Source organism: Bos indicus, chromosome 3 (assembly GCF_029378745.1).
Source record: "Bos indicus isolate NIAB-ARS_2022 breed Sahiwal x Tharparkar chromosome 3, NIAB-ARS_B.indTharparkar_mat_pri_1.0, whole genome shotgun sequence".
In the NCBI taxonomy this organism is placed as follows: domain Eukaryota; kingdom Metazoa; phylum Chordata; class Mammalia; order Artiodactyla; family Bovidae; genus Bos; species Bos indicus.
Genome location: NC_091762.1, coordinates 19780952 through 19795034, shown reverse-complemented (window position 1 = coordinate 19795034; position 14083 = coordinate 19780952). Strand labels below are relative to the sequence as shown.

The following is a 14083-nucleotide window of genomic DNA, read 5'->3' as shown; positions in this document are numbered from 1 at the left end:
TCTAATGTTTTACTCTTAAACATGTCAAATTCAGCTAGTCAAAAAAGTTATTTATCACAGATGGAGTCTCATTCATTCTTTAAACAAAGAGTTGCTAGTTAAAGTAGATTTCAGATTAAATTGTTCATTCTTTAGCTTTTCAAAGACCCAAAAACAAATCAGTATCTTTTGTAAAATTATTTCTTAAAAGTTCATCAAAGGGGCTTCCCTGGTGGTCCAGTGGCTAGGACTCCGCACTCCCAATGTAGGGGGCCCATTAAAAGTTCATTAAATGCATCACACACATACACAGAGAAGTCGCTCAGTCGTGTCCGACTCTTTGTGACCCCATGGATTGTAGCCCACCAGGCCCCTCGGTCCATGGGATTTTCCAGGCATGAGTACTGGAGTGGGTTGCTGTTTCCTTCTCCATTAACTGCATCAGCTGTTTCCAATTTTCCCTCTCTTTTGAAAAGAATTTTTTTTTAATTTTATTATGGAAAATTTCAAGCTAAAAATATAGTAAATTGACATGTATGCATCACCCAGCTTCAATACTTGTCTGTAAATAAGGCCAATCTGTTTCATCTATACCTTCTACCCAACCCTTCCCTTCTCTCTGCACCTCCAAAGGATTATGTTAAATTCCACACAGGGATTCACCTGGACTTACATGGTGGTCCATTTGCTAAGACTCTGCTCAGTGGAGGGGGCCTGGGTTCAGTTTCTGGTTGGGGAACTAGATCCCACATGCTGCAACTAAGACCTGGCACAGCCAAATAAATACTGTTTTTAAAATCCCAGACAAAAGCAGCTACACCCCAATAAAAAAAAATCCCAAACATTGTATCATTTCATGCATAAACACTTCAACATATAGGTCAAGAGCTAAAGGTACAATACAACAATATTACCATGCCTTTAAAAATTAGTAATTCCTTAATAATATCCAGTGATCAAAGTTAGAAAACTTGTCTTAGAAATGAGTTTTTACAAATAGCTTTTTGACCCCAATCTCTCTTGAACTCTAAGGTCACTGATGACCTTCATGTTGCTAAATATATCAGTCCTCATCTTACTTGACAGGTCAGCAGCACCTGACAGTTTATTACTCACTCCTAGAAATAAATATTTTCTTCATTTAGCTTCTGGGATACCACGTGCTTCCTCCTGGTTGTCCTCACCAAGGTGCCGCTGCACTGCTCCATCTCCATCCTCTTTTCTGGTTCCTCCTTTTCTCTCTAGCCTCAAAATGTATGATTAAGTCCAGGGCTCAATCATAGGACCCCTTCTTTTAGCCTACCTTCACTCTCAAAGTCCTAAAGGCCCTGTATCATTTGTCCAACTCCCCTGTCACCTCATGATCAACTAAAAACTCCCAAATTTCTATCTCTAGCCCAGATTTTTTGTCTGAACTGCAAACTCATATCTACCCACTTACTTGACATCTCCATTTAGGTGTCTAATAAGCGTCTTAAACCTAATATATGTCCAAAACTGAATTGCTGGTTCCTGCCCCTCCTAGCCCATCTTCAGAAATAGTTGCTTAGAACCAACTCTAATAACCCCTGAACACCCCCTTTCCTTACATCCTCCATCAAATCCATTGGCAAGTTTTTAAAGTTTTGTATCATAGAATTTTGGAGGGGCGGGGGTGGGCCAAGCAGCATGTGACATCTTAGTTTCCTGACCCAGGGATTGAACCCATGACCTTTGCATTGGGAGCATGGAGTCTTAACCACTGGACTGCCAGGGAAATCCCTAAGTTTTATATCTTATGACATATGCAAAATTCATCCATATGTCACTATTTTCACATCTTGTTACCACCCTACAGTAAGCCACCATCATACCTGATTATTGAAATGGTCTCCTAACTGGTCTGTATCCTATTCTTTCCCCCACAGTCTGTTCTCAATGCAGAAGCCAGAGTGAACTGTTAAAACACAGACCCTGTGCTGAAACTTTCCAACAGCTCCTATCTCAGAGTCCTTAAAATAATCTTTACTGCTGTACGTAATCCGACCTTTCTTCTCCCTTTGCCTTTCTGGTCTCATTTCTTCTCTCCCTCTACTCTAGTCTCTACTGGCCATCATGTTCTTAAATACACTCTTGCCTTGGAGCATTTGCACTTTTTCTTTTCCCCAGGTATCCTTCAAGTCTCTTTTCAATTGTAAGTCTTCCCTAATATCCTGTTATATATAAACACACACACACACACACACACACACACATCTACCCTAGTGTCATCGTTATTCAACATTGACTTATTGGTTCATTATCTGCCTTCCCCCATAGAAAGCGAGCTCCACAAAGGCAGACTTTATTTTGTTTCCTTCCAAGTGCCTAGAATAGTGTCTGACCCACAGGTAAATGAATTGTTTTTGCTTTTTTTCATATTGGAGCTCTTGTTTTACTGAACTCTAATCCTATCAGATTACACCTCTCATGATCTCATGATCATTCTTGCAACTCACATATCTCTTCATTGAACAGCTTCTGACATAGTTCTAACAGGACATCTTCTGTATGAAGAGAGTATGAATTCTGCATTCTCCAGGTTGAATCAAATCCATCATATAGGACCTATTTACTAACTCATTTTTTTATGACCACCCTATTTTGTATTTGCAATATCTACAAGGACTTTTCAAAGTGTAATTAAAAACTGGTCACAATCTGTTAAGTATCTGACTAAGGCTGAGATGGTGACAGCAACCTCCCTGTATAGACATGATGAATCCCAAAACAGTGATGACAGTATTAATTCACTTCCTATTCACTTCCTTTAGTTTGGGCTGAATGTTTATCTACTTATACATTTTAGAAGAACACTAATTTATAATAATTCCTGATGTTCAAATTGTCTTTAGAGTTGCATTATCCTGATTAACTCAGAACATTTTTTGTTGTTGAATCTTATCTTTTATGAAATACTTTGGATTTGACTTCACCGATTTATGTTGATTTCTATTTGTACAGTATGTATATAGCTGGACTTTTAGGTAGCTCAGCTGGTAAAGAATCCACCTGCAATTCAAGAGACTCTGGTTTCTATTTGTACAATATTTATATAGCTACACATGCTTTCTTTTATTGCTATTGCCTGATATGTTGTTTTTTCCTTTCCTTTTATTTTTTACCTTTTGTCAGTTTGGTATGTCTTACATTCATATTTTGTTTATATTTGAACTTTTCACTAATGATTTTTCTATGCTTTATTTTTCTTCCTTTTCTTGTCTATGATTATAGTAACAGATTTTTTCCCCTTAGTAATACAGAGATTTTACTCCTATACCTTTAATGGTCACCAATAACTTTTGAGCATATCCATTAAAACTTTATCAATATCTATGTAATGTCTACAACACACTTGTCATCTCCATCTACCATCTCTGTAGTCATGTCTGGGTTCCCTGCTCCTTCCCCCACGTCCTCCAAAATAGACACCTGGAATTTCCAGTTTTTCTTTGGAGTGTGTGTGTAGGTAAGCCAAGGCATTTATTTATTTATTTATAGCCAGGCCAAGGCATGCAGGATCTTAGTTCCCTGACCAAGGAACAAACTGGTGCCCTCTGCAGTGGAAGTGCAGAGTCCTAACCACTGAACTGTCAGGGAATTTCCAGCCAAGGCATTTTTAATTAAAATAATTTAATTTTTATTTTTATTTTTTGGCCATACCATGATAGATGTGGGATCTTAGTCACCCGACCAGGGATTGAGCCCACAGCCCCTCCACTGAAAGTGCAGAGTCTTAATCACTGTACCGGGAGGGAAATCCCCTAAGACATTTAAAAATGTAATTCTTTTTTTTTTTTTTTTTTGGCTGCACTGGGTCTTAGTTGTGGCATGTGGGATCTAGTTCCCTGACCAGGGATGGGGCCCCCTGCACTGGGAGCACAGTCTTAGCCACTAGATTGCCGGGGAAGTCCCTAAAATGTGATTCTTGATTAAAAAGCGAAAATGATTGACTAGGTTGTCTCCCATTCTTTGGGAGATTAGTTAAAATTATTGATTCATTAAACTTTTTTCTGCCTTCCTACCATATGTCAGGCTTTGTCGTGGACTTAGGCATAGCAGAGATTGACAGCTTTCTCGCCTTTAATTGGGACTTCCCTGGTGGCTCAGACGGTAAAGAACCTGCCTGCAGTGCAGGAGATCGGTTCGATCCCTGGATTGGGGAAGATCCCCTGCAGAAGGAAATGGCCGCCCACTCCAGAATTCTTGCCTGGAGAATTCCACGGACAGAGAAGCCTGGCGGGCTACAATCCATGGGGTTGCGAAGAGGGGTACACGACTGAGTGACTAACACTTTCACTTTCTTTTGCCCTTAATGAAATGGGAAAGACAGATACACAAACAAATGCAATTCAGAGGTATAAGTGCTTAGTAGTTTGATGAACGAAGTGCCATGGGGAACCGGGGGAGCTGAAAAGTCAGTAGTCAGTAGTCATCCCACCACTTTTTTTAAAAAGATGATGCTGGAATAGACATAGCCTCAGCACTTTCAGAAGTTCCTTCACATTTTCTCTTAGATCTTCTCGGCAAGGAACGCCACCAGAAAACGTGAATGGCAGGGCAGGTGGAGGTGTGGCCCACTTTTTTGTGTTACTTGGCCCCTCCCTCCGCCCCAAACAGCTCCCACTTTTTTTTTTTCTGGCGGCGCCTACAACTCCCAGAAAGCAACACGGGGATGAAGGCGGAACCAGCTGGCCCAACCGAGATCAGTGATTGGTGATGCGCGCTGGGCCAATTGGAGGAGTTGTTGTTTAGTGGTCTAGGAGAACCGGTCGGGGAGGGAGGAAGGAGGCACGATGGTGTTGGAAAGCACTATGGTTTGGTGAGGAGCCACCTCGGGCCCCCTTGGGGAGCGGGACTGGGTCGGGGGCGCCTGTAGCTCGGAGGCCGGGCGGGCCTGGGGTGGGGGAGGGGGGCCTGGTGGAAAAGATGAGGCCTTGGGCCGGGAGGAAAGGAGCTCCAGCGACTCCCTGAGTCATCCCGGGGCCCCAGAGGTAGTTCCAGACGGACAGGCCCGAGGTACCCCTCTTAACCCTCAGTCCGCGGACGGTCATTGACCGGCCCTGCTATTTTTCTCCATCACAGCGTCGTCTTCTCTAGACCAGCCTACATCTGTCTTTAGCTAGAGTCCTGCTTCTCGGACTCACCATGATAGTCTTCTGCCTTCCTCTCTTCTTTTCAAAATGATGGGTGTTAGTTAGGAAGAGAGTTTCAAATCCCTTCCTCTCCCCGTTCACTTGTCGCCGACTCCTTTGCTTTTCCTGGTGTTACCGTCAAAGGCACTACAAGAGTACTTTATAAGTGTTTGTGGCTTAGTCGCTAGGTCGTGTCGGACTCTTGGCCATTCCATGGACTGTAGCCCGCTAGGTTCCTCTGTCCCTGGGATTTTCCAGGCAAGAATCCTGGAGTGGTTTGCCATTTCCTTCTCCAGAGGATCTTCCCGACCCTGGGAACGAATGCGGATCTCCTGTAATGCAGGCAGATTCTTTACCGACTAAGAAGTGAAGTGAAGTGAAGTCACTCAGTCGTGTCCGACACTTTGTGACCCCATGGACTATAGCCCACCAGGCTCCTCCGTCCATGGGATTCTCCAGGCAAGAGTAATGGAGTGAGTTGCCATTTCCTTCTCCAGGGGATCTTCCAGACCCAGGGATCGAACCCAGGCAGACACTTTAACGTCTGAGCCACCAGGGAAGCCCTTACCGACTAAGCTACCTTCTAAATGTTAGGCATTTGATTTGCTTCATCTCACTTAAGCCTCACAATACTCCCTCCCTTTTACAGATGAGGATACCGCGTCTCCGCAGTTTTAAATGACTTACACAAAATCACACAGCCGATTAAGTGGTGGAGCCTAGGTTTAAACCCAGGATTATCTGACTCAAAGACGCTTCGGCTCTTATCCAGTGAGCTCTCTGTCTTCATCAGTCTCAGACGTGGCTGAGTAGCTATTAGGAACTGAGGACCACACTTTTGCAAGGTTTCAAGAGTTTCTTCTAAGTGTGAGCCTAGAATGAAAACAGAATAGTACACAAACGCACACAAATCTCCAGTTGCATGGGACAGACACCTAAGGGTTTTCTTTTTGCTGCGAAGATACTGTTGCCAGATAACACATAGGATGCCCAATAAAATTTGAATTTCAGATAAACAATTATTTTTAATATCAAAATGGCTATGTGTGTGTCCCACATATTGCATGGGACATACTTTCACTAGAAAGTTTCTGTTGTTTGTCTGAAATTCAGATTTAACTGGGAGTCCTGTATTTTCTCTTATTTTTGGCTGTGCCGGGTCTTCATTGCTTTTGCCTGGGCTTTCTATGGTTGCTGGGAGCCGGGGCTACTGTTTGTTGTGAGGGTTTGCAGGGTTCTGGTTGCTGTGAACACGGGCTCTAGGCGCCAGAGCTTCAGTAGTTGTGGCACACAGGCTCAGCAGTTGCCGCTCACTCGGGCTTAGTTGCTATGTAGCATGTGGGATCTTCCCAGACCAGGGATCGAACCCATGTTCTCTGCATTGGCAGGCGAACTCTTTACCACTGTGTCACCAGGGAATTTTGGGAGCCCTGTATTTTCATTTGCTAAATATGGCAGCCTCTGGGAGAAAGCAAGTTAAGAGTAGAAAGAGGACAGGATTTGGAACCCAAAAACCTGTGTTTTGGGTACTTTCCAGCTGCATGTTCTTGAGAATGTAGTAAATCTCTCACTTTAAATCTAAAATGAGAATGTAATAGTAACATCTACTTTTCTCATAGCACAGGTAGGCAGTGTGTGTCATGGTGCTCTGTAAACTGCACAGCACTGTGCATCTGTTAGTTGCCATGATGCTTAAGAAGTCCTCAGGAAAGAATTTAAGAGGGTCCCTGAAGGGACTTAGACAGATGTTAAGGAGAGGCCATTACATGTAAGGAGAAGGGCATAAGGAAAGCTGCTGAAGTGTACATTCTCAAGGCTTGTTTAGGGAGTAGAAACTGGACTAGCGTGACTTCATTATTTGGTTGTTGGTTGAAGGTGGTTCCCGTTTTTGGAGAAAGGGGGATGCAGCCAGGTAGAAGAGCACAGGTGTCGGGTTGAGGAGGCTGAATTCTGCCCTTTACCCTTCAGTAGAGGACTACTGAAAACGTTCTGAGGCTGGTGGAGCCAGAGCTGTATACAAAATGGGATTTAAGAATGCTGATCTGGCTTGAGGTATAGGAGGAAAGATTAGGTCCAGAGTGATGCATTGGCAGCCTGTTGTAACAGCCCAGCCATAGAATAGCAGTGAAAGCCACTGCTTTTCTCATGCTTTGCTGTCCCTCAGAATTCTCTGGAGGAGCTTATTAAAAAGTTGTGTATATTTGATTCTGCTTGGTCTGGTGGCTCAGACTCCTAGCCAGGGAAGCTTAGGCATCTGTATTTTATTTTTTTTTTTTAGATGAAAGCTTTATGGAATAGCTGGATAATTTTGTCAGCCCTTATTTTGATACAAACTTTAATTGGGAAAAATTACTTACTTTTGAGCGAAAGTAGTCACAGGAAATGCATGCATTATCCTGTCTGTATAAAGTTCAATGTTGGGAAAACCAAACTGCAGTTTTTAGGGGGCACATGTAGGTGTGCAAGCATCTGTTTTTACCACTGCCAGCACTGTCACCCTCAGAGTGGTTCTGATGCACTCGTGACAGTATGAGGACTGCTGTCCTGTTCTGCACAGTAGGTTCTTCCTCCCTCTCAAGCCGCCCCCCACACCCCTCTCCTCCCGCCCCCAGGTCTTCCTCTGACATCTTTCTTCCAGCCTTCATCCATCTGCTGGTCTTGCCCACAGCCTTTGTACTTAGTAGCTATTCCAGCTGGATGATCCTCAAAGCTTCCATTGTTTCATATATTTAGCCACCACTGTATTTGAAGCTAGGAAGGCAGTTATTTCCCTCTTGGGAGAGTAATTGGAAACAGTGTATCGGGGAAAAAAGAATGGAGCATGGTCAGTAAAGTCTGCCCTTGACCTCCTTTATACAGATTGAGTTTCCTCTATAAGAACTGGTCTGTGTATCGTGCTTACTGTTAGGCATTGTGCTAAGTACTTTCTGTGAGCTTAATCCTCATAGCCAGCACTATCCAGGTAGGTATAATAAAACCCATTTTACAGATGAGGTACCTGGACGTTAGAGAAATTCAGCAGCTTCCTTATAGGACCATAGAACTATCAAGTAGTAGAGTAGGGATTTGAACCTGCCTGAACACTGCCCTTCCAACCCTTTCTGCTTGTCTTCCAGTAGCTTCTTAATTACCTCTCTTCATCATTTTTGGTTTGTATTTATTGCCTGGCAAAGGATACTAAAGAAAAAATGGCCTCCAAGCCCGTTTAGCTTGCCAGGAGAGATGAGCTGTCTCTGAGTCTGCTGCTTGCTTTCAGTGTTTTGAGGGACCTCAGTCTGTCAAGAATTCCTTCTCTTCTGGGGTGTAGATAACTTACTCACTTCTCTGCCTTCTTTTGGTCTCTGGGAACCTGGCGCTTGTATTTCATGTTACTTGGATTCTTACAGATTGTGAAAAGCTATAGGGATAGAATACGTGAGACCCCCAGATCTGTGAAACCTCGTTTTTGCAGTTCAGTCCAGCTGTCAAAGCTGTTGAACATTTAACCAGATAATTTAGATTGTACTTTCCTACATTCAGTGCTGCCAAGTGTGTGTTATTTCATAAATATTTTTCAGTTGCCCTGTTGATTTCCTGCCTTGGAATACTCCTATTTTAATAGCAGATAGCGTGTCTCTCCACGACCATGATTGATAATACTTAAGGCACCTTATAAAAAGGTGGACATGGTACATTAGTAGATCACAGCCTTGCGTACTTACACAATTACTTGTGGAGATTTAAAAAGGTTTTTTGCCTTTGGTTATTTTGAGTCAGTAAGTCTAGAGGAGGGCTTGGTCATGTGTATATTAAAAAAAAAAAAGTTGCAGCTGATCCTCTGTCCACAAAGACTGAGAGCCACTGCCTCATGGCACCCCTCATGGGAGAGTTGTTGGGGGTAGGGGGGTGGTCCCTGGGACTGGAGGGAATGTCTCAGGCCTCACAGTGTGGCCTGTCTCCTGCTTCTCCTCTAACCTGGCAGCGTGGACAACAGTGAGTACATGCGGAATGGGGACTTCTTACCCACCCGGCTGCAGGCCCAGCAGGATGCTGTCAATATAGTCTGTCACTCCAAGACCCGCAGCAACCCTGAGAACAACGTGGGCCTCATCACACTGGCCAAGTAGGTGGCGCAGGGCGGGCGGGATTGCGGGGGAGGCGGGGAGATTCCTGTCTGTGACCCACTAGGGCGCTAGGGCACTGCCTTTTCGTAGATTCCATGAGGCTGCTTTTGCCCATCACCTTCCTAGACTACCTTCTTCACTACTCCATATAAATATAAGCAGCAACTTGTTTTTTAAAAAATTAATATCAACCTGAATTTAATAGAAATGTGAAGCTTAATTTCTGTGATAAAATCTCAGTGTATTCTATTTTATTTATTTTTTCTATTTTTAATGTTCTGGTTGTGCTGGTTCTTCGTTGCTGCATGCAGGTTTTCTCTGGTTGGGGGGCCTGCTCTCTAGTTGTGGTGCTTGGGCTTCTCGTTAAGCCCAAGGGCTTCTCCCCTGGCTGTGGAGCACAGGCTCTAGGCACACGGTCTCGGTAGTTGGGGCGCACAGGTCTAGCTGCTCTGAGGCGCGTGGAATCCTCCTGGACCAGGAATTGAACCTGTGTCCCCTGCGTTGGCAGGTGGACTGTCAGCCACTGTGCCACCGGGGCAGTCCTCACTGTATTTTAAAGATAATAAAAAGTGATTTGGGGTCAGCTTCCCAGGGCATATGTCACACATCGTGTTACCCCCAAAGTAATTTGTTTTAGGAACTGATAATCCGCAAATGAGTGACTGCCCATCCCAGCATTCATGTTATTAGCCAGAAAATGAGTCTAAAAATGAAGAGGATAGGAGAGAGAAGAAGGAGCATCCAGCTATTGTAGAGAATTCTCAGGCCCCTGAGAGGAAGATGACATGAGAGAGGTTGGGGGACATACTGGAAGAGGGCAAGCTTCTCTCAAAATGACCCCCTTCTTATCTTCTGTGTTTCATATCCACACAGTAGGGATTTTTCTCTACTTTTCTCCAGTTACTCTCCAGTTTTATGTCGTTGACGTGTAACACTGTGTAAGTTGGAGGTATACAACGTAACGATTTGATAATGTGTATATCGCAAAGTGATCACCACAGTAAGTTTAATTAATATCCATGTCTCACATAGTTAAAAGTTTTTTCCTTGTGATGAGAACTTGGAAGATCTACTCTGTAAACAGTAGATGTTTGTTTAGGAAAAATAGAGATAACAGTTATCATCAAGGTCTCTAAAGAAAACATGAGTTGAACACAGTTCGGAGGCAGTTGTCCTACCCTGAAATCACAGAAGTGCTCCTTCCCCATTCCAGTGACTGTGAAGTGCTGACCACACTCACCCCAGACACTGGCCGCATCCTGTCTAAGCTTCACACTGTCCAGCCGAAGGGCAAGATCACCTTCTGCACTGGCATCCGCGTGGCCCATGTGAGTCCTGCAGGGTCCCTCTGGTGGTTCCTCTTGCTCTGGGATTCTGCCTCCACCCTTACTCACTTCCCCCCTAGACTCTTGGAGTGAGAACCAGCACCAGGGAAGAGAGATGATGTAGAGAAAGGAGTGGAAAAGATAGAGTGGGATGATCGGTGAAGATCATGAAGGGGAAGTCCCTAGAATGGAGAATTAACCCCTCTTCCTTATCCACAGAGAGGCACAGAGAGAAGGGAAGGGAGGAGGAGGGGGTTTAGATCTGGCGTGAGTGTGATGATAGGCTCAAAGTATATGGAAGCCATAAGAGAGAGTGATAGGAAAGAGCTGGGGGATTCCTGTGGCTGACTCCAAGAACTTCCTCTTCCTTTTCAAGCTGGCCTTGAAGCACCGGCAGGGCAAGAATCACAAGATGCGAATCATTGCCTTTGTGGGAAGCCCTGTGGAGGACAATGAGAAGGATGTGAGTCCAAGTGACAGCCGGGGAGTTTGGACACCACATGTTTGGGAGGGGGCTTCTGTTGGCTCTTGGGAGAGTCAGGAAGAAGCATTGGGTCCATGAATTTGGGGAAAGGAGGTTGTACAAAATTCAGTTTTTCTGTTGGGGCCTTGGAGAGGTCCTCCCTCTCCTGTATGCTTGTGATGTATGTCACCTTCCCTCGTGGTATGGAACAGACTTCCTCATTTCTCTCCCCTTCTTCCTAGCTGGTGAAACTGGCTAAACGCCTCAAGAAGGAGAAAGTAAATGTTGACATTATCAATTTTGGGGAAGAGGTGAGTAAGGGAAAGTAAATGTTGACATTATCAATTTGGGGGAAGAGGTAAGTAAGGACCGGTTGGGGGCCAGTGACTGCTTTGATTGTAAATAGAGAACAGTCTTTGCCTAGAGGAGTGTCTGCATGGGGGTGAGGGGCTGCAGACAGGAGCTGGTGGCAGAGAATGGGGGCAGGCCGGGAAGGAGAGCCTCCTGTGTTCTTCTCTCCCCAGGAGGTAAACACAGAAAAGCTGACCGCTTTTGTAAACACATTGAATGGCAAAGATGGAACCGGTTCTCACCTGGTGACAGTGCCTCCTGGGCCCAGCTTGGCTGATGCCCTCATCAGCTCGCCCATTCTGGCTGGGGAAGGTGGTGCCATGCTGGGTCTTGGTGCCAGTGACTTTGAATTTGGAGTGGATCCCAGCGCTGATCCTGAGCTGGCCCTGGTGAGCAAACATTGACCTCCAGGAGCGCCCAGGTGTCCTTCTTGATCCTTCTCACACAGCATGTAGCTTCTCTAGGGCTAGACAATCCTAAGGACCCTTGCTTGTTTTCCCAGACCCCCTCTAGGTCCCTCTTCCCCATAATTCTGTCTGATCTCTAGGGGCACCACTGTCAGACTCTCTTCTTCGCTTCTCTCCATGAAACCCCAGGTTTCTCCCAAGCCCATCCTTTCCCCCATGTCATCTGTCATCTCTCCAGCTGCTTCCCCACGGGTATAAACCAGAAGCTGCCCCTTTCCAGTCCGTCCCCCACCCTCAGCTGCCTTCCCCAGTGCCCCAGGGGACTGAGGGCCGGAGAATGTCTGACTTTGCTCACCCGTGGCCAGGCCCTGCGTGTTTCTATGGAAGAGCAGCGGCAGCGGCAAGAGGAAGAGGCACGGCGGGCAGCTGCTGCCTCTGCCGCTGAGGCCGGGATTGCCACGGCCGGGACTGAAGGTGAAAGAGGTGGAATCTGAAGTCCCGGGACTGCGGGGTGCTCTGTGGAGGCCTGGTGTAGATGGGGCTGGAGTTCTGGCGGTGTGGAAACACGTGGGCTTGGGGGTGGGCACAGTTCCACCCTGCCGCTGTCTTCCTTTCCCTAGACTCGGACGATGCCCTGCTGAAGATGACCATCAGCCAGCAGGAGTTTGGCCGCACTGGGCTCCCTGACCTGAGCAGTATGACTGAGGAGGAGCAGATTGCTTACGCCATGCAGATGTCCCTCCAGGGTGCTGGTGAGCCAGGGCCTGGGTGGGCGTGCTGCAGCAGAGACACTGCGGGAAGAAATGGAACTGAGCAAACTGACCTTTCTTCCTCAGAGTTTGGCCAGGCAGAGTCAGCTGACATGGACGCCAGTTCAGCCATGGACACATCTGAGCCCACCAAGGTGAGGGCCAGCGATGACTCCATGCCGCCATCAGCCTTAAAATCCCCTGTGTTGAGATCCTCAGCCTGCTAGGGCTGGAACCGTTCCTCTCTCAGGGTTTCATAGATGAGCTCTTTCTAGAGCAGAAGGAAAGAAACCCATGGAGGTAATGTTTCTTGTGGGTAAACCTTGCTAAGGAGAAGGTGGCCAGAGTTGGAGAAATGTCGTAAGTATTCTGTAATTTCCCTTCCTTGCTGGTGGGAGCAGTCTGGACAGTTCTCAGTGATACCATCTTCCAGGAGCATAAAAAGAGGGTCCAGGAAAACAAAAGGGGGGAGTGGGTGTCTAATAGCAGGAAACCTAAAGGTCATGGCATCTGTTTTTATCCTTTGAGCTCAAAAAGCAATGTTCTCAGGCTTCTCCTCTAATTGGTCGGTAATTTAATGTTTGGGGGACTTCCCTGGTGGTCCAGTGATTGGGACTTAGTGCTTTTACTACTGGAGCCCCGGGGTTCAATCCCTGGTCAATGAACTAAGATCTGGAAAGCCTGTCTATGCAACAACAACAACAACAAAAATAGAATAAAACAAGTGTTTGAAGTTCGTACTCTGTACGTGCTTAGTTGCTCAGTTGTGTCTGACTCTGCGACGTCGTAGGCTGTAGCCCACCAGGCTCCTCTGCCCATGGGGTTCTCCAGGCAAGAACACTAGAGCGGGTTGCCTTCCCTGCTCCAGCATACTGTGTATAGGCACTGGGGTTTTCCTAAACCCTCCTTCCTGTCTTTGGCCAGTCAAGTGAGAAGAGGAGCTTGTGTGGCGGTACTCTCCCGTCTCCCACGCGGGCTTGCTCTGCAGCCAGCCCCCCTCACCAGGCTGACACTGACCCCGTTTCAGGAGGAGGATGATTATGACGTGATGCAGGACCCCGAATTCCTCCAGAGTGTCTTGGAGAACCTTCCGGGCGTGGATCCCAACAATGAGGCCATTCGAAATGCTATGGGCTCCCTGGCCTCCCAGGCCACCAAAGATGGCAAGAAGGACAAGAAGGAGGAGGACAAGAAGGAGGAGGACAAGAAGTGAGACTGGAGGGAGGGGACGAGCCGGCCAGGGGCCCAAGCTGGGTAGGGTGGGGGGTAGGGTCGGAGGTGTTGTCTGTAACCACTGCGCCCTAAATAAAGCTTGGCAACTTTTTTTTTGCTTTTTTGCTTCAAACACTGGTAACTTTGCCTGTGACCATTCCCCTTCCACCCATCTCCACCCAGGACAGTCTTTTCTTAGGAAGAACTTTACTGAAAGCCATTTGTGTGAGGCACTGGGGCCCCAGAGAAGAGAAGCCAGTACTGGCCATTGAGGAGTCAGCATCTAGGGAAGGGCCAGCCTGTAAATGAGCAGTTACTCGCACCTAACAAGTGCCCAAAGA

The 14083-nt window shown here is 46.2% G+C and overlaps 1 protein-coding gene across 3 annotated transcripts; it reads left to right on the top strand.

Moving 5' to 3' along the window:
* The first annotated feature begins 4691 nt into the window (after nt 1-4691).
* On the top strand, nt 4692-13854 carry PSMD4 (proteasome 26S subunit ubiquitin receptor, non-ATPase 4). 3 transcript variants are annotated; one of them, XM_019955701.2, is made up of 10 exons: nt 4692-4819; nt 9094-9234; nt 10449-10563; nt 10937-11023; nt 11266-11334; nt 11548-11763; nt 12147-12255; nt 12402-12533; nt 12618-12685; nt 13558-13854. In XM_019955701.2, the coding sequence occupies exons 1-10, from the start codon at nt 4794-4796 to the stop codon at nt 13741-13743; spliced, it is 1149 nt and encodes a 382-aa protein (XP_019811260.1). In that variant the 5' UTR covers nt 4692-4793; the 3' UTR covers nt 13744-13854. The 3 variants fall into 3 exon arrangements, with proteins under 3 accessions (XP_019811260.1, XP_019811255.1, XP_070641812.1); XM_019955696.2 differs by having other exon boundaries at nt 12147-12264; XM_070785711.1 differs by having other exon boundaries at nt 12147-12264; nt 13455-13854.
* Nucleotides 13855-14083: the final 229 nt, after the last annotated feature.

Excerpts from the sequence above, each read along its gene's own strand:
- PSMD4 (XM_019955696.2), top strand. The coding sequence starts at position 4,794 with ATGGTGTTGGAAAGCACTATGGTTTG. Across the intron at positions 4,820-9,093 it reads TTGGAAAGCACTATGGTTTG|CGTGGACAACAGTGAGTACA; the intron begins GTGAGGAGCCAC and ends CTAACCTGGCAG. Across the intron at positions 12,265-12,401 it reads CGGGACTGAAGGTGAAAGAG|ACTCGGACGATGCCCTGCTG; the intron begins GTGGAATCTGAA and ends TCCTTTCCCTAG.